This window comes from Pleurodeles waltl, chromosome 6 (assembly GCF_031143425.1).
Source record: "Pleurodeles waltl isolate 20211129_DDA chromosome 6, aPleWal1.hap1.20221129, whole genome shotgun sequence".
NCBI lineage: Eukaryota > Metazoa > Chordata > Amphibia > Caudata > Salamandridae > Pleurodeles > Pleurodeles waltl.
In genome coordinates this window covers 1,049,027,705-1,049,054,440 of record NC_090445.1, presented here as the reverse complement: position 1 = coordinate 1,049,054,440, position 26,736 = coordinate 1,049,027,705, and the positions used below count along the sequence as shown (strand labels likewise).

The 26,736-nt window shown below is 44.0% G+C and overlaps 1 protein-coding gene across 1 annotated transcript in view; it reads left to right on the top strand.

Annotated features, from left to right (window-relative positions):
* The window catches only part of NPHP4 (nephrocystin 4), a 952,546-nt gene that overhangs the window by 247,762 nt on the left and 678,048 nt on the right, over window positions 1–26,736 (top strand). Inside the window, exons 5-7 of the mRNA XM_069239971.1 lie at window positions 5,587–5,651; window positions 13,323–13,478; window positions 25,434–25,570. Of these exons, the coding sequence (XP_069096072.1) occupies window positions 5,587–5,651; window positions 13,323–13,478; window positions 25,434–25,570 (358 nt within the window). The remainder of the gene's footprint in view (window positions 1–5,586; window positions 5,652–13,322; window positions 13,479–25,433; window positions 25,571–26,736) is intronic.

The following is a 26,736-nucleotide window of genomic DNA, read 5'->3' as shown; positions in this document are numbered from 1 at the left end:
CAATAGCAAAAATATGCAGTATAGTCTTAGAAAACAGTGCAAACAATGTATAGTTACAATAGGATGCAATGGGGAAACATAGGGATAGGGGCAACACAAACCATATACTCCAAAAGTGGAATGCGAACCACGAATGGACCCCAAACCTATGTGACCTTGTAGAGGGTCGCTGGGACTATTAGAAAATAGTGAGAGTTAGAAAAATAACCCTCCCCAAGACCCTGAAAAGTGAGTGCAAAGTGCACCAAAGTTCCCCTAAGGACAAAATAGTCGTGTTAGAGGAATAATGCAGGAAAGACACAAACCAGCAATGCAACAACTGTGGATTTCCAATCTAGGGTACCTGTGGAACAAGGGGACCAAGTCCAAAAGTCACAAGCAAGTCGGAGATGGGCAGATGCCCAGGAAATGCCAGCTGCGGGTGCAAAGAAGCTTCGACTGGACAGAAGAAGCTGAGGTTTCTGCAGGAACGAAAAGGGCTAGAGACTTCCCCTTTGGTGGACGGATCCCTCTCGCCTTGGAGAGTCGTGCAGAAGTGTTTTCCCGCCGGAAGGATGCCAACAAGCCTTGCTACACGCAAATCGTGCGTTTGGCGTTTTTGGACGCTGCTGGGGCCCAGGAGGGACCAGGAGGTCGCAAATTGGACCTGCAGAGAGAGGGAACGTAGAGCAAGACAAAGAGCCCTCACTGAAGCAGGTAGCACCCGGAGAAGTGCCAGAAACAGGCACTACGAGGATGCGTGAAACGGTGCTCGCCGAAGTTGCACAAAGGAGTCCCACGTCGCCGGAGACCAACTTAGAAAGTCGTGCAATGCAGGTTAGAGTGCCGTGGACCCAGGCTTGGCTGTGCACAAAGGATTTCCGCCGGAAGTGCACAGGGGCCGGAGTAGCTGCAAAGTCGCGGTTCCCAGCAATGCAGCCCAGCGAGGTGAGGCAAGGACTTACCTCCACCAAACTTGGGCTGAAGAGTCACTGGACTGTGGGGGTCACTTGGACAGAGTCGCTGGATTCGAGGGACCTCGCTCGTCGTGCTGAGAGGAGACCCAAGGGACCGGTGATGCAGCTTTTTGGTGCCTGCGGTTGCAGGGGGAAGATTCCGTCGACCCACGGGAGATTTCTTCGGAGCTTCTGGTGCAGAGAGGAGGCAGGCTACCCCCACAGCATGCACAAGCAGGAAAACAGTCGAGAAGGCGGCAGGATCAGCGTTACAGAGTTGCAGTAGTCGTCTTTGCTACTATGTTGCAGGTTTGCAGGCATCCAGCGCGGTCAGCGGTCGATTCCTTATCAGAAGGTGAAGAGAGAGATGCAGAGGAACTCGGCTGAGCTCATGCATTCGTTATCTAAAGTTTCCCCAGAGACAGAGACCCTAAATAGCCAGAAAAGAGGGTTTGGCTACCTAGGAGAGAGGAAAGGCTACTAACACCTGAAGGAGCCTATCAGCAGGAGTCTCTGACGTCACCTGGTGGCACTGGCCACTCAGAGCAGTCCAGTGTGCCAGCAGCACCTCTGTTTCCAAGATGGCAGAGGTCTGGAGCACACTGGAGGAGCTCTGGACACCTCCCAGGGGAGGTGCAGGTCAGGGGAGTGGTCACTCCCCTTTCCTTTGTCCAGTTTCGCGCCAGAGCAGGGACTAAGGGGTCCCTGAACCGGTGTAGACTGGCTTATGCAGAATTGGGCACATCTGTGCCCAACAAAGCATTTCCAGAGGCTGGGGGAGGCTACTCCTCCCCTGCCTTCACACCATTTTCCAAAGGGAGAGGGTGTCACACCCTCTCTCAGAGGAAGTTCTTTGTTCTGCCATCCTGGGCCAGGCCTGGCTGGACCCCAGGAGGGCAGCTGCCTGTCTGAGGGGTTGGCAGCAGCAGCAGCTGTAGTGAAACCCCAGGAAGGGCAGTCTGGCAGTACCAGGGTCTGTGCTACAGACCACTGGGATCATGGAATTGTACCAACAATGCCAGGATGGCATAGAGGGGGCAATTCCATGATCATAGACATGTTACATGGCCATATTCGGAGTTACCATGGTGAAGCTACATATAGGTAGTGACCTATATGTAGTGCACGCGTGTAATGGTGTCCCCGCACTCACAAAGTTCAGTGAATTGGCTCTGAACAATGTGGGGGCACCTTGGCTAGTGCCAGGGTGCCCTCACACTAAGTAACTTTGCACCTAACCTTTACCAGGTAAAGGTTAGACATATAGGTGACTTATAAGTTACTTAAGTGCAGTGTAAAATGGCTGTGAAATAACGTGGACGTTATTTCACTCAGGCTGCAGTGGCAGGCCTGTGTAAGAATTGTCCGAGCTCCCTATGGGTGGCAAAAGAAATGCTGCAGCCCATAGGGATCTCCTGGAACCCCAATACCCTGGGTACCTCAGTACCATATACTAGGGAATTATAAGGGTGTTCCAGTAAGCCAATGTAAATTGGTAAAATTGGTCACTAGCCTGTTAGTGACAATTTGAAAGTAATGAGAGAGCATAACCACTGAGGTTCTGGTTAGCAGAGCCTCAGTGAGACAGTTAGGCACCACACAGGGAACATATACATGCACACCTATGAGCACTGGGGCCCTGTGTGACAGGGTCCCAGTGACACATACATATAGGCCACAAACCTATGAGCACTGGGGTCCTGACCAGCAGGATCCCAGTGACACATAACAACCATACTGAAAACATAGTGTTTTCACTATGAGCACTGAGGCCTGGCTATCAGGATCCCAGTGAGACAGTGAAAACAGTGACAAACATCCTGACATACACTCACAAACAGGCCAAAAGTGGGGGTAACAAGGCTAGAAAGAGGCTACCTTCTCACAGACAACAAACAATTAAGTCTGTTAGTCAGCTCTGGTTCTAGGATCACTGTGATCACAAAAGGACTTTTCAGTCGGAACTGGGAATGGCGCACCCTTTTTCCTCTGGACAGAGCCCCTGTTTCTTATGAGGGGAGAAAGACTGAATTCCAGTCGTTTTTGGAGGAGATTATATAATTCAGGGGAAGAAGTATGTTTGGAAAAAATTATGTAGCAGTAAAGGGCTTAAACATTTTAGGGTGGTTTCATCTAGGCTTATTTGAAATGGTGTTACGACCAGCCACTAGTGATCAAGTATCTTTGGTCAGAGACACAGATGAAATGAAAAGTCTTTTAAACAAATTTCCTAACGTGTTTTCTGGTGAACTTGGGAACATTCAAGGTTTCAAACAAAATATCATGGTAAAAGAAAATGCTAGACCGGGTAAGCATAAGTTGAGAGGGGTTCTGTTCAGCATCAGAGATGATTTAGAGAAAGAGCTTGAAAATATAAAAAACAAAGGTACTATTGAAGCCATAGATTCTTCTTTATGGCTTTCTCCATTGGTGTGGTAAAGAAAATAAATGGTGAATTGAGGGTATGTGTCGATCTGAGGTCACTAAATAAAGAGGTTTGGGTATACTCACATCCCTTGCCAAAAATAACTGAAATGTTGTCCACTGTAAAAGATACAAACATTTTCAGTAAACTGGATTTAGCATAAGCATACCATCAAGTAGAGTTGACACAAGAATGTAGATACTTGACGGCATTTGTATCACCATCAGGAACATTCCAATTTTGCTGCATGCCATTTGGGCTTGCGTCTGCGGCAATATAGTACGATGTATATATAATCATAGTATCTTTATTGATAGGAAGGTAAAGTGTTCATAGTCATGGGTTATTAGTTATGAGTGGGTGGAATTTTGTTTTGGTGTTTTCATTTGGGTTGGTCACAGTTTTGTTTATTGTTTAGTTATCTTTAAAAAAAAAACTCAATGTAGTATCTTATTGTCATATTTAAAGTAGTGTTATTGTGGTTCTCTTAGAACAAACCACAGAGGGTGAGAAGGTTGGTTATGTACATTCATTTTGAAACATTTGGAAGGGGACCGTTAGCCTTGTTGCGAGAAAAGAAGTTGCAGCCCTCTGAGGTTATCATTGTATTTCTTCATGACTTAAATAAATCTTTGCATCTACGTATCATTCTGAGTGTTGTGATCACTACAACTATGCAGTAGATCTTGTAGCCGTGGTGGTCTATCTAACACAAGGATGCGATCGGAATGTTTAACCAGGATTTGGTTACAAAAAAGAAGTCCAGACTGCTGTGGAAGAGAAGATAATTAATTTCATGCGGTTGTTGGGCCAGCAAGTGAACATTCATTACTGTGCAGGGATGCATTTAGATGTCTGTCATTAGGACAAACACAGGACTTCCTAAATTGTACACTGGCTGAATTCAAGCACTCGTACTGTGGTGTTTATGGGAGTAGCTCTGAAAGAGAGAAGAGAGTAGCTGCTTTTAGGAGAAAGTAATGTGGATTTGAGACAGGGAAGGTCTGTCCACAAGAGGCAAAGTTCTGTGCACAGAGAAGCTTGACATTGGTATGCCACCAGTGTGCAGGAGGCAGGTGAAATTGCCCTGGTTTGTGTGAAATGTTTTTAAAGGAAGAAGTAGGCACTCTGCTGCAGAGCAGTACTTAATTTGTAAAAAAGTGCTGTTGCTCTTATCAGGTGCCTACTGCAACTTGCACCACCCATTGCCCCTGCCAGTGCTGCCAGTGACAGTACTAACAGAGGTACTGCCATCACACACCTACAAGTGTGACAATGCAGACTATTCCAGGCCCCCAAAGCTGTAAGAATGGCTTGGGCAGCAGGTATCAGTCATTTCAAATGCACAGTGAATTGATAAACCACTGTTGTTGTGCCAATCTCCATATCAGACAGCCAGCACCAGCATAAGGCAGACTGTTATAAGTTCCAGTGTTGAAAATTAAGTGCCAGTGCCGAGCACCGGAAACCACCGGCTCAAATTAAGTACTACTGCAAAGGCCCTCAGAAATATCTTCCATAGAGCAAGAAACCCCTTCTCTACTTCTGGATTCTGGTAAAATTAAATTGGGCTAAGCGCATTTAGAAAAACACAAGTTAAAAAACGATAACAAGCTAAAGTAAGAAAACACTGCTGTGTAGTTAAACAAAATAAGAAGTTAACACAGCGACTAGCATGTGAGCTGTTCATCCATAAATATGTGGCAAAATATAATATTTAAGAAATAGAAAACAGCTAAAGTGTAGTGAGATTATCACCCCCTAATCATTTAATTTGATTTGGGTATTTCTACTGCAATCAGTGTATTCAGAGTTGAGTGAATTGTCGCTTGGTGCCCTGAGATCCTCACTTATTGAAAGCAATTGTATTATTTCAGTGCTTTCCAAAATACATGGTGAGTTTTAGTTTTCCTGAGAGATTGCTGCCGAGATCGGTAGTCCATGCTTGCCTATTTATCTGCCAGGATGACTGAAAGGTAGCAGTTTGTGAAACAAAAGTGACAATCTAAACACAAATGCACCAGATACACTTTGGTGTACCCCTAATTCCTTGTTAGACAAAGACGTCTTTTGAGAACATGACTGATATGTCAGTGGTAACTAAGAGAATCTCCACTGAACTGAAAGTGACAGTGCTTGAAGTGAGTTGTTCAATGTACTTAAATAGTTGATTATTGACTATGTTTAGATAATAATAATTTATATTTTTGTTCGTTTTATTATTAGGCTAAAACTGTATCATGGTACACCTCGTGCTCTCCTGCATCCTGCCCTAAAAGACTCCATGGAATGTGAGTATTATAGAAAGGAACTTGTGTACATTAAAATGTGACTTTTAACTGCTGCTGACTGTAAACTTGATAGACTCAGATCATGGTGATTCCCACTGTTAGCATGAATTTCAGAATATACATTTTCAAGTGTCATAAAAATGCATTCGTGTTGTTTAAGATGAATTGCAGAATGGAAAATATGCAGCAAATAATCTGTTGCAGACGTAACTTTGAAGACAACCTAAACTAATGTACGTGCTTCTGGCTGATGGCATTTCGGTGGATTTTCCTTACAGCAGAGTCCTCACCTTAGTTTACTCCTCAGGTGCCTGACTGGAGCCAAAGATTTTTTCAAAGTGTGCTCAAGCTTTCTGCTAGAGGGCATTGTGATGCTCTGCGTTTATTCCACATAACCCCAGAAATGACAGAGTAGAGCTGTTTGTAAACGCCACCCCTGGACACTGACGTTAGTTCCTGAATCTGAACCTCTGCTCCCAAAGATGTCAAGTTTTCCAGTGACTTCCAAACTTTTTCAGTGTCTTTGGAAATAAGGTCCTCGCCAGAAACTACAGAATTCAATCTATGCCGCAATTGCAGGAATCAGTTGTTGGTGATGGATCTACATGATGTGCGCCTTTGGCATCAGGACTCAGGAATTAATTCTAAGTTGTGTGATAAGTGTGCTCTGATGCAGCCAAAGACGTTTTGAGACTTGAGCTATATGCCTCTGAGCTCAAGAAGAAGTTGAAGCCTTTATGAAGATCCTGCTCCAAGTCACCAGCCCTATTGCGGTCCTTGATCCACTTCTGTTACTGTTCCACTTTCTGTTCAAAATGTTTTCAGTCCAAGTCCAACTCCAAACACAAGCATAAAAAAGCTAAGCCGGACTCAACTCTATCCCTCCATTTAGACTCCAAGGACAAGGCGTGAGGGCATCAAGATTTAAGTCACACTCCGTTGAGGTCACCCGACACTAAGCCAGTTCCTCAGTTGGTCCCAATGATCCCCAGGTTTCCTGAGCCATCAACAACCCCTCAGCAGATTGAAGCCTTCAAAGAGGTTATGTTGCAAACATTCGGTGAGCTTCTGGCTCCCACTTGTACACCTTTGGGCCGCATGAAACTGCAAGGGCCTCCTGTGGGGTTACTTGTCGTGGGTCCCTCCCTGTCACTGCTGCTCCCTTGTGGGCCCTTCTGCTGTGCCCCCACAATCCAATGCAGACCTGGTCACCCGACACTGATGCCAGAGGGACCAGGCAATGATCCGGTACTGAAGCCCATGTTGGACCCTGAACTAACATTGTCCTGAGCTTGACGGATCTATCATATTACAGAAGCACAACTGGTTGTTTTACTGCCTGAATCTAATCCTGTGCCTCTGCTTTGTCACGGCTATTAGCAGAGGCTCCACTGTAATATTTGTTCTGCCTCTGATCCAATGCCAGAGCAGGGTGCACCCCAGGATGCTTATGATGATCATGCTGAGGGAGATGGCTTCCTCTCCCTTCATTACACAGATGACACCTTATACTGTGATCCACAGAATTTCAGCGGACTTGACACCTCTCCTGACACAGAGCTTGACTCATCAAATGGATCTCCAACGACGAGAGTGCATCATGTGCAGTGACTGTTTAGAAGGTAGAGAAAGCGCTAGAGTTGCAGTTCCCCTTTTTTGATGCCAAAAGTAAGTGCTTGGACAGAAATCGTGCAGCTGAGCCCAGCAACATCAGAGCTCTTACTTCCATTTAATGATAGCCTCATAGATACTCTGATCGCTACCTGGTCAAAACCATGTTCTTGTCAGCCTGTGAACAGACAGGTGGCCAGACCTCGTAGACTGGCACATAGCAACACAGATTTTCTCTGCAAACAGCTGATTCCAGATAACCTTATTGTGCAGTCCTTGACAAGAAAAGTAAATCTTAATTCATTTCCCACCACCCCTCTGGATAGAGAATCTAAAAGGACTGACACCCTTAATAAACATATGTGTTTTTACAGCCCTTTCAGAATTTCGGTCTGTCAGCACAGTTTGTCTGTTGTGCCAACATATCCATGCTCTTTAGGATATGGTCAGCGACATCTTGCCAGGAATCATGGGAGACCTTTGGGCCACATTGGCTTAGATGATACATGATGACCAAGACACAGCCATATATGTTATCCTTGCATGCTTGGATACCACGGTAAACCTTGGAAAGTCAGTTGATTCTAGTGTGGTTCTTCCTCGACTTGCCTGGATAAAGTGCACTGAGTAGTCAAGTGATGTACAGGATTCATGAAAGGATATGTCTTTTGATGGGTCCTGCCTCTTTAGTTTGAAGGCTGTTTCAGATTTGCAATGTTTTAAAGACACAGCACATTTCTTAGGACTGTTGGCTCCTTCCCCAAACAATTACAGCACTAGTTTCTGAAATTAAGGGTCTACTCGAGAGGGCCAGTGTAAGACAGACAGCCTTCCCGCCCAGCTGTGCAACAGACTGCCCAGTAGGTAGGCGAAGTGCAGGCCACTATTTGGCACCAGTTTTCCAGTTCCACCTTCAGTGCTAATGCGGCCAGCAAATCACTTTTACTTTGCCCGTAGCTGCACATTTCCACCCAGTAGGAGCCAGGATAAGGTGCTTCCTTCTGGGTTGGTGGTCCATTACATCTGACAGTTGGGTTTAGCAAATTGTTCATCAAGGTTCTGCCCTCCCCTTTCTTTTCTTCCCACTCAGTATCCCTCTCAATTTATAACAGTTGTTCCCCAAAGGTACCATAGAGAAGGTGGAGAAAAACAGGGCTTATAATTCAATCTTTTCTCTTCCTAAACAAGGATGGGGTTCTCAATCCTCCCTTGGACCTCCGTCCCCTCAAGGCCTTCCAATGGAAGAAGAGATTCAAAATGTTCATATTGGGCCAGATCCTATGTCCTCTTGGCCAAAGCACTGGATGATGTCCTTGAAATTGCAGGACCCCTGTCATACCCATCCTGCAGTCCCACACGTGCTACTTGTGTTTCAAGTTGGGCCAAGAGCATTTTCAGTTTGCCCAATCCCCTATAACCTCACCAGAGCCCCTTGGCTGTTCACAAAAGTGATGGCAGTGGTCATTGCCCATCTTCTAAAGTTGGGAGTTGTATTCCCTTTCCTCAATGACTGTTTGCTGAGGACTGGCTTGTTGCAGTCAGTCGTGGACCACTTTTGGACGATGGCAGACTTTTTGATATCACTGATTTTCATCATAAATGAGCCAAAGTCCCACTTGATTCCCTCTCATAGGATTACATTTATTGGGTCAGTCCTAGATATGTTGAAGTTATGGCTTTCCGTCTGCAGCATTGAGTCCAGGACATTCAGGCTATGATTCAAATGTTTTAGGCTCACTCCTAGATCCAGATGAAGATGGCTGCAAGACTTCATGTCTTCTTAGCCTTGTGGATCCTCTTTGGTAACCATGCTGTGTGGCACATGCAAACCTTACAGGGCAACTTGATCAGATCTCTGAGGTAGCAGCTCAATGTCTGCTGTGGTGGCTGACCAACCTCAGTTTGTCTTGTGACCAACCTTTATCCCTTCGCTACCCGTAGCTAACAGTCGTATGGACACATCACTGCTGGGGTGGGGGATCACCTGGGAGAGGTAGAGTTCAGAGGACTCTGTTCTTCAGTGGAAGATAGGCTCTACATCAGTCTTCTGGAGTTGAGAGCTATTTGTCGGGCTTTGAAGGTCTTCCTGCCATCCTTTATGGGGAGGCTAGTACAGGTTCTAACATCCAACACCACTTCATTGTGATACTGCAACAGTCAGTGAGGAGTGGGCTCTTGGGGCCAGATGTATCCAACATTTTTGCGATTGCAAACGGCCCAACGGCCCGTTTGCGATCGCAAAAATGCATTTTGTATGTAACAAGTCCAATTTGCGATTTGGTAACTTGTAACCGAATCGCATATTGGATTTGCGACTACATACCGATTTGGTATTAGGAAGGGGCGTGTCAAGGGCGTCCCATCCTAATACTGAATCGCAGAGGTATGTATGATTGTTTTGTGACTGTGAATGCGGTCCCAAAGCAATTGCAGTTACCACCAATTTCAAATTGGTGGTAACCCATTCGCAAAGAGGAAGGGATTCCCAAGGGACCCCTTCCCTTTTGTGAATGCATTGAAAACGATTTTTAAGAGCAGGCAGATGGACCATTGCCTATTCTTGAAAAATGAAAAGAAAACTTTTAATTTAAAATTTTTAAACGCATCCCATTTTCCTTTAAGGAAAACGGACTGCATTTAAAAAAAAAAAAAGATTGTTTTATTGAAAAGCATTCACAGACATGGTGGTCTGCTGAGACCCGCAGGCCACCATCCCTGTGATGATAGCCATTTGCAGTGGTGAGCAAATTGCGACTTACCTCATGAATATTAATGAGGTAGGTCCATTTGCGAGCCCTTGCGAATCGCAGTATGAAACTCCTGGAGTTTCATACATTTCAATAGCGATTACTTAATTGCTTTTCGCTAAAAATCGCAATTAGGTAATCGCTATTGTGAAGAATGATACATCTGGCCCTTGGTTCCTGTGCAAGGAGGCGGTGCGCCTCTGGAGGTGGCCGGAGTTCCAGGGCATCTTTCTAGTCACCAAGCACCCGGTAGTGGCCCTGAAAGCCAGAGTTGTTTAGTGCTTACATCCTGATGTATAGCAGAGCACCATGTCAACAATTTTAGCTATTGACATTTTCACAACAACACTCGTTAGGAGACACATTCTGGTTGGAATGGGGCAAAATACTACTGTTCGTCTTCCCACCACTTCCTCTGCTGTCCAGAATTCTGATACAGGTCAAGAATGACTAGACCCATATCATGCTAGTGGCTCTGGATTGGGGCAGTAAAGTATACTACCTGGAATACCTGAGCATGAGCATCTATCCTCCGATCATGCTGCCACATCGGGAGGACCTCCTGTCTAGCAGCAGAGCAAGGCACTTCACCTGAATCTATGCAGCTTACATCTCCATGTGTGGAGATTGAGCAGCATTAATTGGCTCCATTTGATTTACCAACTCAAGTGGTGAATGTCACTCTTGCCGCTAGGTGACATTTTACAAAATTAATTTATGCTGGGTACATGGTCAAATTTGTGACCTAGTGTGATGCCTAGAATGCAGACCTCACACAGGCAAAGCTGTTGAATGTCCATTTATTTGTTTTCTCTCCAGCCCAGCTGGGCCTTGCAGTGGGCACGGTAAAAGATTATTTGTCAGCCATTTCTGCCTTTCTAGGTTTGTCAGATCTTGTTCAGATCTCATGGTGTGATGAGATTTATTAAATGAATGATATGCTTTTACCTCCCACTTCGTTTGTTATGCCCCTGTGCAGCCTTAATTTAGTCCTGACATTCGTCCTGAGTATGCCCTTCAAGCTGATGTGTTGCTGCTCACTGCATCTCCTGACCTTGAAGCCTGTCTTCCTCATTGTGATTATGTCAGCTTGTTGCTTTAGTGAGCTTCAGTCACTATCAGTAAAACTGCCCTTCACCAACTTTTTCCTGGACAAACTGATGCTGAGGACTCAGGGCGGGCTTTAGCGCAGTGTGACCAGTGCAGCGTCACTGGGCGCTGTCCTGGAAGAGGGGCAATGCCCTCAGTGGGGGTGCTGTGTTGAGAAATAACTTATGATTTAAAAGCACCTGCTGCAGAGTTCCTTGTGCGTCTAGCTTTCATCAAGTAATAAAAATATCAAGATATCTCTTGTGATTAATGTTCTTGCTAGAGAGAGAGCGAGAGAGAGAGAGTGATCAGAGCTTTGCCTAGTGGCAATTTTGACTCGCCATAAAGTAGCTCAAGGGTTAATATGCCTGCTCCAAAGAACAGATCTGTATTTTATTTGGATAGCTGAGTGGATTAGTCAAACTAGCCTTTACCAGCGCTTTAAAACAAATGAATTGTATGTGAGAGAGGGACTGTGAAGGGATGAGGGACACTTTTGCCAGGTGGTAGTGAGAGAACCTGAGGAGGAGGTCATGGGGTTTGGGGGGCCGAAAAAGATTGGCGCACCAGGTGCCACTAGCGCTGAAGCCAGCCCTGTGAGGAATCACAAGCCATTGAAGGAAGATGTGACTCTCTTCCATGTTGGACAATCCATCACTGTACCAACAGTCTTTGCTTACCCTCACCCTTTGAAAGAAGAGGAGAGACATCTTTTGGATGCCAAAAAGGGCTTTAATCTTCTATATAGATCATACCAGGGATTATTGTGTTGATGAGCAACTTTTTGTGGGGATCTCTTGATCAAAGAAAGGAAATACTGTGCAGAGGAGGACATCATCGAGATGGATAGTCCTCTGCATTAACATCTGATACTCAGTGGCCAAGGAACAACCCTTGGAAGGTCTGAGAGCCCATCCAACCATCGCCAATGCTACTGCTATCACAGTGTTGGCGTGAGGGACGACTGTCCTTGGCATCTGCCAGGCTGCAACGTGAGCATTGGTGCACATGTTTACAAAGCACTGCTGCCTTGTCAGCCTGGAAGGACACTTTGCCCACTTGGTTCTGAAAGACTTTTTTTTTTGAGTCCGCTCCACAGACCTTTCATCCTATGGAGTTTCTGCTTTGGTATCTCTTCTATGATGAGGAATCTGCAGTTAAAAGTACCCATCAGAACAAGTTACTTACCTTTGGTGATGTTTGTTCTGATAGATACTCTTAACAGCATATTCCTCACTGCTCTCCCACTTCCCAGTTCTGTGGAGTGTTCTCTTTTTAATACTTAAAAGGGTCCTGAGTTAGTAGTCAGCCCACTATAGCAAAAAATTATTCATGTGCCCTGTTTGTGTGTGGAAAACGTAAACACAGGAAACCGACATCAGCACACAGGATTGGTGCTTATATATGACTCTCTTCGTCACTTCTGGGTCAGTATGGAACCAACGTGTGGCCGGACAACGCCAGCTTGGGGCGCGCAGACATATTGCTTTGAAAAAGCTCTGGAACCAGTCTGATGCCTGAGGAGTATTTTTAGGTGCTCAGTCTGCAATTAAGTAGGATATCCACAAGAAAGAGCACTACTGAAGACAAATAACTTGTTCAGAGACTGAATTAGAAACTTAAGTGGAATTCACTTCATCACAGGGTGTCCTTCCAGCTGCTAGGGTGCTGTTAAAGAGTTACCAGTTATCTCAGCAAACCTCCATTCCACCCACTTCTCTGCCACACCCCTCACTGAACAGCCTCTTCCTATGTGTCTCACTGCAGCACCTTTCCCTTTCTTATGTACTCTCCCTACGCAATATAATTTTAAACATCTCACTTTGTATTGCGTTCTGTGCTAAGTAGCTGGTCATACAGTGTTCTAATATGCAAGTGAATATTTTTGGCTGAGGCCTTTCTCTGCATGACTGTTTTTATATTAGAAATGTTTACGTCTACCTCTATGGAACGATGACAATGAAAAAACTAAAAACAAAACAAAAAAATGTTATGCCAACTTAACTTTTATGGCGTCCTATAGGTGTACTGCGCATGATAAACTGTTTAGCGGTTCTTTGACACCTCAGTAAAATTGAAGAAAGTCAGGCTTCTGCAAACCAATGTGCTATCCTTCTTTCAACCTCAGTATCTGGATACACACTAGCATAAAACAAACATTTCTGTATTCAAGTTATTTTGTTTACTGTTCTTGAAATGTAATCTTATGTCTCTTTCCTTGCAGTGAATAAATATATAACCCTGATTGAGAACTGTCAAATACAGTACAATTTAAGGGAACATCCACCACTGGAAGCTGTTATACACCTGTTCCCTGAGAATATGCTTTTTTCTGGGAGGGAGACTATACCTGGTGTAATAGCAGCAGAAGACGAAAGACGTAAGGGTTTTTCACTTTCCTCATGTGTTGTATATGTAATGTGAAAGAGATGCAGCTAATTGTATCTTTTTTTGTTTATAACTACTACTATCTTGTAATGAGCCCATATAATTGTTGCTTCTCTCGTAGGGGATTTCCATGTATAGTCATAAGCATTGAATAGTTCCGCGCGCCTGCGGGGACCCCGGAGCACTGATGTGAAGTATATTCTTAAGTGCAAACACCAGCCGCTTAAAGAAAAGGTCTGTCAAAAAACACTTAAGAATAACATTGTGCAGCCTATGTGAACAGCTACACAGGCCAAATTGTTGAAAAGAAAATCAATAGTAGTGTAAATTCATGTTCAAACACCTATTTATTCTAGAAATGTAATAACCAATACATTCTCATACTTTATTTACACCTCTGATGAGAATAAAACAATGCAGGGCAGTGTAGCCCATAGGCTGCCATTATACAGAATGTAAATAGAGCTGTGCCTTTAAGAAAAGCAAAGTCTTCCTGTTTCCCATCATGCACAGCAAAAGGCAGTTGCCTCAGTTCTTTTTTCCGGCTCCTGCTGACAGGACCCTGAAGCATTGAGCTCTACCTCACAAAAGCTTTTGTGACAGAAATTCATTGAAATATTTTCTGAATTTCATTTTCACTTGACGTTTTTACCTTTGAGTGATCATTTTCTGAGGTTTTTCTAGTTAGAAATGCCTTCACTTTTTGATAAATGTCCTTCTTGTGGAAGAAAGAAGGCTAAAACAGATCCACATAGGGTCTGTATAATTTGTCTTCCATCCAGCCACAAACCGGAGTCGTGTGACATCTGTAAAACCTTCTCTAGAAGAACCCTTTGTGACAGAGAGAAGATCCGACTCCAGGCGAAAGAGGACAGGAGAAAAAGTGGCCATTCCACTACAGAGCGAGGAGAAGGTCAGACTTCTACCAGGGCTCAACCTGTTTCCTCCATGACTCCTTCCAGACCTGCTGAAAAACGACATAGATCTCCGACGACGTCGAGAGCGTCGACGTCGAAGCAGGGAACGGCGCCAACATGTTCGCCGTCGAGAAGTGCTTCGCCGGCGAGAAAACGACATCGTTCGCCGTCGACAGCTATTTCGCCGTCGAGGCGGCGAAGACACCCGACGTCGAGAGGATCTGGGTCGCCGTCGACACGGCGAACACAGTCCACGCCAAGGAGATCCGAGTCGGGCTCGCCGTCGACACGGCGAGGGAGATCGCCGTCGAGAGAGAGTGTTCGCCGTCGGAGGCGTTCACCGTCACTGCACCGACGTCGAGGTTCGTCGTCGAGAGGTTCTCAACGGCGAGACGAGTCGACGTCTAGAGGCACTCGGCGTCACCGCAGTTCGACGTCGAGGAGTGCTTCGACGTCGAGAAGACCATCTAAGAGGCCTAGAAGGGTTTATACAACCTCAGAATCCTCGGCCTCGCTTATCCTACTTCCAGCATCACCACAGCTCTCACAAAGGCAGTCGCCTTTACCACAGACGCCGGTAACACCTACGGCTCCTCTTCTGGCGCCTCCTCCAGAACCTGTTCCGAGGACTCCAACGCGATCTGCAGGGCGTTCTGGTTATTCCTCGAGACGTACATCTACCTCAAGGCACCGTCGTCAATCACATCATGGACATTCTTCATCGTCCACACGAGACTACTCTCCAACCTTATCAGACTCACCATCCCCAAGAGTGTCTCCCATAGATGATGTCAACACATTTCAGGAGGTCTTAGTGAGAGGGGCAACCAAGCTGAATATCCCGCTAGCAGCTCCAGCCCAATCGACATCAGTAATCTTTGAGACCTTGCATCAAAGGACATCTTCACGACCTTTACTTCCACTGGTTCCGGGTCTTATTGAACCGGCAATGGACATTTTTCTCACGCCGGCTACAACAAAGTCTGCTCCTTCCAGACTCATTAAAAAGTACCGTCCACCAGAGCAAGATCCTCTATTCTTGAGGTCGGACCCAGTACCAGACTCGGTAGTTATAGTGGCAGCGAAGAAATCGCATTCGACGTCACCGTCTTCCTCTGCTCCCCCAGACAAAGAAAGCAGAAAGATCGATGCTGCAGGAAGAAAAGTATGCTCGACGGCATCTATCACCATGAAAGCAGCCAGTGCCACTGCTTTATTAGGGAGATATGATTGATCCCTCTGGGACTCTATACTACAGTTCTCAGAGCATCTCCCTAGGGACAAAAGGGAAGATTTCCTAGAGGTCGTGAGCGAGGGAGCAATGGTTTCTAACCAGATCATAAGTGCTGCGGCAGATGCTTCAACTCTATCCGCACATAACTATGCTCATGGTATAGCGCTCAGGAGACATGCATGGCTGCGGCTTACATCGCTTAAACCCGAAGCACAGCAGAGGATACAGAACCTGCCTTTCTCAGGCTCCACTTTATTCGGCTCTCATGCCGATGATGAGATGGCCAGAATGAAGTCGGAGCTGGATACCTTAAAAGCGGTAGGCATAGAGCGACCTAAAGAACAGCGAAAGGGATTCCGCCCATATCAAAGAAGACTGTTCACCCACAGGTATCAGGCTCCACATTGGTCGTCTTCACGCCCTCAGCAACAGCAGCAGCAGCAGCAGCAGCATCAGAGGGGCTTCTCCAGAAAGTCGACAAGGGGTCGTTCAACACCTCAGACCCAGACACCTCAACAAACTCCCACGTCTAGGCCCTGAATCTTTGCTTCCCCCTCCTCCGTTACCCACTCCGGTAGGGGGAAGAATCTCAAATCATCTAGACGAGTGGCTACGCATCACAACAGACGCCTGGGTACTGAATATTGTGAGACATGGTTACGCTCTCAGATTCACCAGTTCTCCACCATCTGTTCCACCCAAAACAGCCAACCACCATCTCGAAGCTCTGCAGTTAGAGGTCAATATCCTATTGCAAAAAAGAGCCATAGAACCCGTTCCCATCAGCCAACATGGGAAGGGGATTTATTCGAGATATTTCCTTGTACAGAAAAAAGACAAACAAGAGTTTCGTCCCATCTTAGATCTGAGGACAGCAAACAAATGGATTCGCAAAGAAAAATTCAGGATGTTAGCCTTACACCAAATTTACCCACATTTACGTCAGGGCGACTGGCTATGTGCGATAGATCTTTGCGACGCTTACTTCCATATCCCAGTAGCCAAGAAACATCGAAAATTCCTAAGGTTCACTGTCGGAAAACGCCATTACCAATTTGCAGTTCTACAGTTCGGCCTAAAATCAGCGCCAAGGACTTTTTCCAAATGCATGGCGGTAGTAGCCGCCCACTTGAGGAAACAGCGAATATTCGTCTATCCCTATCTAGACGATTGGCTCATAAAGGCCTCCAGCTATCTCGAGGCACAGCAGCATTTCGAATGGACTCTACAACTGCTACAAAAACTTGGTCTTCAAGTCAATCTTCTGAAATCAACAGCAACACCTGTTCAGAGGTTGCATTACTTAGGGGCCATTGTAGATACCAAGCTAGGAAAGGTGTTTCCTTCGGAGGAACGACGGTTATCGATTCTCCAAAAGTGCAAACAACTGCAGGAAAGACCTCAAGCCACTGCAAGAATAATAGCTTCTCTACTGGGCTCGATGGCGTCTTGTATCCATCTGGTTCCCAATGCTCGTCTCCATATGAGACCATTGCAGGAAAATCTAGAGGATCAGTGGTGTCAACTGAGGGACGATTGGGAGAACAAAGTCCTGCTGTCTCCTCACACCCTACAATCCCTCAAGTGGTGGTGTTTGCCCAGCAATCTCTTGGTGGGGATTCCGTTCCAACAACCACCTCCATCTCAAACCATCGTAACAGATGCGTCACTGCTCGGATGGGGGGCGCACATGGAACATCTTCGAGTCCAAGGCGAGTGGTCACAGAAAGAGAGTCTCTATCACATCAACCTGCTGGAACTTCGCGCAGTCCACCTTGCGCTCAAAGCCTTCCTTCCCTCTCTGAGAACGGAAACTCTCCTTCTTCAGACAGACAACGTGGCCACTATGTACTACGTGAACAAACAAGGAGGCACCAGGTCCAGAATTTTATCCAGAGAGGCCCAGACAATCTGGCATTGGCTTCTAGCCAGGAACCTGTCGCTAGTGGCAACTCACCTGCCCGGCATCCAGAATGTTCAAGCGGATGCCCTCAGTCGGGTAATAAGCGAGAACCACGAATGGGTACTACACGACGACGTCGTTCATTCCATTTTCGCACTCTGGGGTACCCCTTCTACAGACCTATTCGCAACCCCAGAAAACAAAAAATGCCAAAACTTCGCCTCCAGATATTACCATCCAGGGACACTGGGGAATGCCCTATGGATAAGCTGGTCAGGGGCATTTCTTTACGCCTTTCCACCGCTTCCCCTGATTCCGGCAGTTCTCCAGAAGCTGTCCAATGCTCAGACCAAAATGATCCTAATTGCTCCGGAGTGGCCGCGCCAGTGGTGGTTCCCAGACCTTCTTCACCGGTCACTCAAACCACACATCAGGCTACCATATCGCCCGGACCTTCTCACGAAGTTCAGAGGGCAGATATCTCATCCCAACCCCTCATCGTTGAGTTTGGCAGCATGGCTCCTGAGCTAGTGCAATATGGACATTTGAACTTACCTCAGGACTGTATGGAAATTCTGAGGGAAGCAAAACGCCCTTCCACACGATCAGCCTATGCAAGCAAGTGGAAGAGATTCTGCATTTGGTGTTTACACAACAACATTGACCCGGTTTCTTGTGGAGAACAATCTATCTTACCATACTTGTTAAGTTTGGCAAAATCGGGCTTACAACTGTCGTCAATAAAAGTTCACTTGGCGGCGATAACAGCATACAGAAAGAGTCCTTCACAAACTTCCTTTTTTCGGATTCCGATTATTAAGGATTTCCTAGAAGGTTTAAAAAAGGTTTTTCCTCCCATTAGAAAGCCTTCTCCTCCATGGGAACTGAACGTTGTCTTATCACGTCTGATGCTGCCGCCATTCGAGCCGATACACAAGGCATCGCTGCAGCATCTCACATGGAAAGCTGCTTTTCTGGTGGCAATCACTTCAGCGCGTAGGGTCAGCGAAATCCAGGCCCTTTGCGCTCAGGAACCCTACACGGTTTTTCATTCCGCAAAAGTGGTAATGAGAGCTCATCCAAAATTTCTACCTAAGGTAGTCTCCGACTTCCATGTGAACCAAACAATTTCATTACCGACTTTCTTTCAGAATCCAGCTACTCCTGCTGAGAGAACTCTGCACTCTCTGGATGTAAAGAGAGTATTGAAATTTTACTTGGACAGGACAAAAAGCTTACGAAAATCACAACAGCTTTTTATTAACTATGGCCCAATCAGAACAGGTTTGGGCACATCTAAACAATCTTTATCCAGGTGGATTGTTTCATGTATAATGTTATGTTATCAGTTAGCAAACAAATCCCTTGGTGGTAGACCAAAAGCCCACTCGACCAGAGGGAAAGCAGCTACTGTAGCCTTGATGAGAAATGTCCCTTTGGCAGAAATATGCAAGGCTGCCACTTGGAGGTCGGTCCATACCTTTACTAAGCATTACTGCCTTGATACAGACGCTAGGGCAGATGCTCAGGTTGGACAGGCTTTGCTCAAGAATTTGTTTGCATGATTCATGTTTTTCTCAGTATTCTTATATCGACTCCACCGCGGTTATGGGGATGGGCTTGCTACTCTATTCAATGCTTATGACTATACATGGAAATCCCCTACGAGAGAAGAAATGGTTTCTTACCTGTAACTCCAGTTCTCTCGTAGGGGTATTTCCATGATAGTCATAAGCAACCCTCCCTCCTCCCCGGTGGAGTTGACATAGAACATGAATATTATGGAGGTGGGTACTCCAACAAATGTTTTGTTTTTTCTTCATGTCAGGTAATAGCCTCCAAAAAAGAACTGAGGCAACTGCCTTTTGCTGTGCATGATGGGAAACAGGAAGACTTTGCTTTTCTTAAAGGCACAGCTCTATTTACATTCTGTATAATGGCAGCCTATGGGCTACACTGCCCTGCATTGTTTTATTCTCATCAGAGGTGTAAATAAAGTATGAGAATGTATTGGTTATTACATTTCTAGAATAAATAGGTGTTTGAACATGAATTTACACTACTATTGATTTTCTTTTCAACAATTTGGCCTGTGTAGCTGTTCACATAGGCTGCACAATGTTATTCTTAAGTGTTTTTTGACAGACCTTTTCTTTAAACGGCTGGTGTTTGCACTTAAGAATATACTTCACATCAGTGCTCCGGGGTCCCCGCAGGCGCGCGGAACTATTCAATGCTTATGACTATCATGGAAATACCCCTACGAGAGAACTGGAGTTACAGGTAAGAAACCATTTCTTCTGTAGGAGAGCCATTAAATGTTTGTTTTCTTTCTTTGTTCTACTTTATTGTAAGCCCAAGTATGCACTGTGATTTATTCTGTCTGGTGTGATTGAAAAGTTGGTGGGCGACTTTAAGATCTGTCACCGTTTTCTTATTAATAGAGATGTTAAAGTAGCATTCTTAGGGGTCCATGTGAGCCCAGTCCGTTTATACGTGCTTTTTGTCCTGGTCCAGTTGCTGGATAAAGTGGAAGCCTCCTTGAAAAATAAATCTTAATTCTGATTTAACCCATGTACCATGGACATAATCTTACTCCGATTAGATTGCAAGATCACCATGTGACTTTGCGTTATTTCACTAGTAACTTGCCCAATTTTTCAAGATTAGCTCACACCTGATATATTCCTGCCATAATTTGAAAACCTCACATTGCTGCTTCACGTTTATCTCATAAACGTTCTCCCGTTCTGCGACATATGATTTTTATTGATAGTAGTCATAGGCATTGGAATCATTTCCATGTTGCCGAACCCTAAAGTCTAAAATGCTGGTTAAGAATGTCTACAGTGAATGAAAAAGGAGGCCTGAAAGGACTAAACTTCCCTTCCTTTAAGAAGTGTAGAAGCTTCCAGCCCGAAGATGCAGTAGCCTCGCAGCATCTGTTCTTTTTCTGGATGGTGACAGAGGGACCTTTGAACACTCTGGGTAATGTTTTTGCCCTTTTTAGGTTTTGCATGCACAGCGTTTGCGCTGTGCTTGCAAAGTCTTACGTTACTAAAAACAAATCTTTAAAGGGACTTAAAACCTGCCCCTACTTTGCCCCCTTACTTACCTGAACTTCCAGCGTGTTTATTCTAACGTTGCTCCATCGCTTGAATTTACTTGCTGTTTATTCGCTCTTGTGTTCTACTTTCTGTTCTGCTTTTGCCATCGCTGGAGTGTGCTCGAAGTAACCCTTCCTTTTTTTGGTGATTGGTTACTTGTGTGTTTGTGCGCGAAAAGCTGAACTGAAAGCAAGTCAATTCATGTTGAAATGTGTATAAACATGTCTTCCATCTTGCAACGGAGTATCGAGTGCAGATGTAAAGCAAGCAGCGAGTGGGCTCATTATTTTGTGTTTTTCATTACTTAATAATTACATTATGAAAATTATTTGTGTGTTTGTTTCTTAAATTATCAGTGACTCATTTTTAAAGAAAAGTAATTTGTGTTGGGCGATGTTTTATTTCTAATTGTTATTCTCTCAGTGACTTATAAACTGGCAGTCACTAGTGCAGCTATCTTGCAGGCATTAGGGTCATGATTTGAATGTTGCAGCAGTTGCAGTGGTACCAGGGCCAAAAGTTGTCAGAAGTCCTCTAAACACCAGATATTGCTATATTTTACTACTAAACAGGAAGTCACACCTGCAGTTACCTTTCAGGCATTATAGGTCATGATTTGAATGGTGCAGCAGGTACAGTGGCACTGGGCCCACAGGGTATCAGAACCCCACTAAACACAGCTTATTGCTGAATTTTACTACTATACAGCGAGTCACAAGTTCAGTTATCTTGCAGGCTTTATGGTCATGATTTGAATGGTGCAGCAGATGCAGTGGCACTGGGGCCTAAAGTTGTCAGAGCTCCTTTACACACCAAATATTGCTATATTTTAATACTAAACATGCAGTCACAATTGTGGTTACCTTGCAGTTTACTATTCCATTTCTTCGACATGGGACCCCAACTCTCCCATCTTCACTTTAGAAGCCACAATATGCTAAGGGAGCCATTGAGGGTGTGCCATACTTGGAAATGGGCTGGGGTGTTACTTCTGCTAGTCCCTGGTGCTCTTTCAAGAAGGATGAAAGGCTAAGGATGATTTTTGGATTGCTACCTCATGAATGACTTCCTATGGAAGGGCGATTTCAAAATGTTCACTCTAGCCCAGGTTCTACCTGCCCTGAATCCAGGGAATTTGAGGATATCCTTGTATCTGCATGATAGAAATCTGGCTGAGAGGCTACTGTCAGTACAAGGTATCACTGAGCTTCTTAAAGGCACTGGATTTCTTTTTTTTTGTAAAACCTAATATTCCATATTAAGTTCACAAGTTAGACAGCTACACGTTACCATCATTATCTTAGATCTCTTAGAACAATGGAACTGGAATACTACTGCAAATCTACACTGTCCACATGTGAATTATTAGAATCGGGAAAAACATAAGCGCTTCTGAGCAGTAAGTACAACAAAGAATGGATGGTGTTGTAGAAATGTAATAGACAATGCATGGGTAGATTGTTTATCAAGTGAAAGAGGAGGCAACAGGCAAATGAAGGTCATGCAGGAAGCAGAAAAAAACCTAAGCTGTAGTTTTACAGCGAGGAAAAGAGGCAGGGACTATGGTGGGATCAAATTGAAGTTGTTTCATTGGGAAAGTATATCAGCTGCATACCCCGCACGCCTGGAGAATAAACAAGAAAGTAACAGAATGCACCGATCTGAAAAGAAAAAACATGTATAAACCCAAGATGGGTCACAGCATGGAATATCCAAGGACCACCGCTTCACATGGTTTATATTTCTTTAGACAAACTGACATGCCAGCTAATCATGACAAAGAAAATAGGATTACTATATCAATTTGTAGTATATTTAACACAATAATCTCAGTGAAACATTAATACCAATGTGCTACTCCAAACTAAATTGTAAGAAAGATTCACATCTGAGTAATGTGTTGGGATGATCCCAGTGTGCTCCCAAACACTGACGTTTAAACCTCCATTTGAAGCGGTTTGATAGCTCATTATTTCAGTTTCCAACTTATGCATTTTGATAAACTGATAAGTTCTAAATTTCAAGAAATGTAATTTGTCTTTTGTCTTGGACTGGCTTCTGGCAACCAATCCAAGTGCTGTTAATCAGGTACAAATCAATAAGGGCGCTCAGTGAGGAACAACACACACGTATCTGATGCAGTATGACTTTAATAAAACACTAGCACAAGCACATATGTTCAGAATCATAGTTAAACAGTAGACTAGTTGTATAAATAACACCAGTACAAATGTGTGTGTGTATATATATATATATATATATATATATATATATATATTGTCAATGATGAGTATACTTTAGCAGCATGGTTAGAGGTAGATGTAGTCTGGCAGTGAAATATGGCACAAAGCTAAATCTGTCATTTAGACTAACACAGGAAAATCCACCCTTTCACTGTAGATACTGAACCCAATAGTCAAATTCAGGTCTCAATGTTAGTAAAACACACGGTCTGGAATCAGTCGAAATGCAGTTAATCAGAGATGGAAAAATAAAATGGCTTAAATACTAACTCATCTGAACAGTTGCATAAATAACACTCGATTCAATAATGAATGCAGAACAGTGGCATGTATGTAGCGCAGTGCTAGCACAATAATAACAGCTGCTTGAAGGGTGACAGCAGTTCTGAAGGACTCCACCTGAGCTCTGAAACCTGTGCCTTTTTATACACTAAAAGCTGACTTATGCAATATTCTACAATATTCCACTCCCTTCTCTCAGGTTCTGGTGTTATTATCAGTGTTTACAACTGCATTCTTTCTAGTACTCACCAATTATGTTCACAAGTATTTTTGGTGTCAGCCAGCCTCAATGGTATGCGGCAAATAAGATAGCAATGTTCTAAGAAAGTTGAAAACAAGCGTCATACTCTTGGTGCAGCCCAGTACGCTAAGCAGACCATCTTGAACACCTGTGAAATATCAGTGCAGCTTGGTACGATAAACAGAATATTTTAACAAATGGTTACACCGGTGAGATGTCGAAAACACTATGGAATTAAGAAAACAAGCTTTGCAAGTTCAATACAGTGCACAGGTTTTCTGCATGCATTTCCATTCTTCAAGATTGCCTGAGCTAGTTCACCCTTTTGCATCACAATCTCTTCCGCAAACTGTTCTCTATGTACACTACAGCTTTATATGACCAGTCGTAGAGGGCAATACCACAGCATTATAAATTTCAGAGGATGGGTGGGTGCGTTGCAGCCTCCAATTTCGGAAATTTTATCTCCATACTTTAAAGAGGGCTATAGGCTTGATTAAGAATTGAGTGGTAATGGTTTCTCATCAGTTTTCTGGATGAAGTACAAGTTCAAAAGGGGAGTTAAGTGGTGGTACTTGACTCACTGTACCACCCATGGGGTGGAGGGAATTTCATGTAGGGCCCCTCCTCTGGATTTAACACAGTCATGTAAAACTTGGAGATGTTTGATTACCTCCCAAATCTAAATACTGCTGTTTTGCAGTAAGTGCCAAAATAAATGAAATGGCATCACTGTCCTTCTTAATGATGAGGTGAGATTTTTTTTTAAAGTGTGTACATTGTGCTTGACTTGAATCCGTGCTTACATGAAATAATTGTCTGTAGCAAACGTTTCTGGTAATGCCTAAAACTGCACATGTGATGCTCGTAATATTCTGCATGAAGAGAAACATACTCTGTTTAGGAAATCACCATGATTCACTTGGAGTATTGTAAATGATCCGGCATGCAACCTGCATAGTTTAAATAATGTTATTGGGTGCCAAGATTACAATTATTGTTCTTGAGGAGCCTGCGAACATGACTGGGAATTTGTGTGTGTGGCCAGAACTGTGAAACTTTTTCAAAGTATGGCAGTCAGCTCATTTTCGATTTCTTTGCAATGTGTGTTAGTGTTGCTCGAGTAACATCTTACCTTAAAAAAACAAGAAGCATTTGGCAAAACAGAATCGGTTAGTTTAATTAAACAATACAGATTAGAGATCAGTTACAGCACCCAGGTCTGAAGGCTATCTCTCATAGACAGTCGAAATGATCCATGCTTATACATCTCTCCGAGGGCAATAAACACATAAGCATTCTTCTGGGGAAATATGCAAACTATTGACAATGAGTCACAGATACAATTTCCAGATGAGGAATGTAGGTGGGCTCCGATCTGGTGTGGACATCATGTGGGCCAGCAAGTATGTGTCCAGATGTCCGGCCTGAGGGTGCGTGGTCACTGTATGTGCTGTGTCCTGATTGGCTGAGTGTGCGTATGTATGGCATCTGACTTTATGTTGTTTTAGGAATGCATGTGTCCCTCTGGCCATTTGTGCCTTATGGGGGCCAGTGTCCGGAGACCATTGTAGTGTGGCTGACTAGCCGTGTAATTTGTTCTGAGGTTATGTGTTTTGGCTGTCAGCTAAGTGTTACCCCTCCTGTGAACTGTCAGTCATTAACCTTCAGGCCTGAGCCGCAGAGCCTGTTTGACCATGTACCTATGTGCTGGGGTTGACGGAGAGTGTGTGACAGAGGAATCCTAGAGGAGTGATGTGACTTAGTTTGCATATGAAAATGTATTGTTCAGGGATAAAGGTGTTTTGTGGTTGTATGTATTGATTGATCCGATGTCAACAGCAATGTTAACATTGTAGAACGTACTGCGATATAATGCATACAGACATACTAGACATCTGGCGTCAATGACCAAACTCAGGATTCTAAAATATAGCACACTGTTAAATAAATTACTAGCAATTACACTATGTCATTATCTGTAATCTGATTTTTTAATGAAGTATAAATTACTATGTAGGTGACGCCTTACTGAAGCCCCGACTACAGAAGACAGTGACTTTGTACTTGGACCGTTTGTTCTTAAATCTATATCCGTCATTGGAGAAGTTTGAAGAAGAACTTTTGTTACTGCTGGACAGAGATCGTTTGCTGAAGGTACAACAAAAACTCAACTAAAGTGATGATCTTTTGACGATCAAGATTATATTCAATGAAAGGGGGGGATAAGCAGTGCTGCATATTTATTGTTGCAGCTCCCATAATAACACAGTGTTGCTTTTTTATGAACTATTTTATTTGAAATTTCAAATAAAAACACCACACATCCAATAATAGTACATTAATTTGGTGCCCTCAGGGCACTAATATTTGAACACAATTGAATCACCTAGAAGGGAATCTCCTTTTTGTAGAATAATCACAAAGTGTTTGTATGATTGGTGGAGTTGCACCTGCATTTGAATGAAAGATAGACCTGTCAGCCAGCTAATAAAGAAGAGATTGCAAAGCGAAAAGTTTGGGAGATGGTTTCCCTTTTAAATTTTCAGTCTGATGACAGTGTTCCACTGGCTAGAGATTTTCTCCAGCACAAATGTGAACCCTCTATAGAGCCCTTTCTGGGTGTGATTAGGCCTGCCTGTGCACCTTCACTGTTTTTACAATTCAGATATGGCACATTGCCTACAGCTCCTTTTTCTGCAGGTTGGATCTCTTGGATAGAGGGAGACAAAACGTGTAAACTCTGTCCTCTGGTTGATGAATTAGCAGAGCAGCTGCTTTTCTTTTGCCCTAGATGTACTGCTCCCAGACAAAAATGGATAGTGCCCCTTTGTAAAAACGTATCCATAACTCAGTGCGTGTCTGCCTATAGAATATGTAAGTGATCCCTCCCTGATGGAAGTGTTAGCAGTGTCCACATTTTTAACGAAGCTTACTATCAGACACAATTAACTTTTGGCATTAATCTGAAGCCGAGAGAAGTACTGTATTTTTTATTTTATTTTATCCAATGACCATATTGCACTATTCCTATGTGGAATATTGTTTTCCCTGTGTTAGGGATTTTAAATAAAGTCCATATCAATAATATTAGCTCAGGGATGTTTTTATTCTGATACCTTGTTGTAGTTTTGAAAAACTGTGTATTTTTATATATCAAATCTATAAGTTTTTTTCTTTTACTGTGTTTGATGATGCAATTATTTATTTAGATCAATCAATAAACTTAAGAGGATCACCAACTATGGAATGAGATGCAAGTTGCAATGTGTAATGGGGTATGAAAAATTCCATAATGCTCTCTGATTAGAAAGACTATTTGA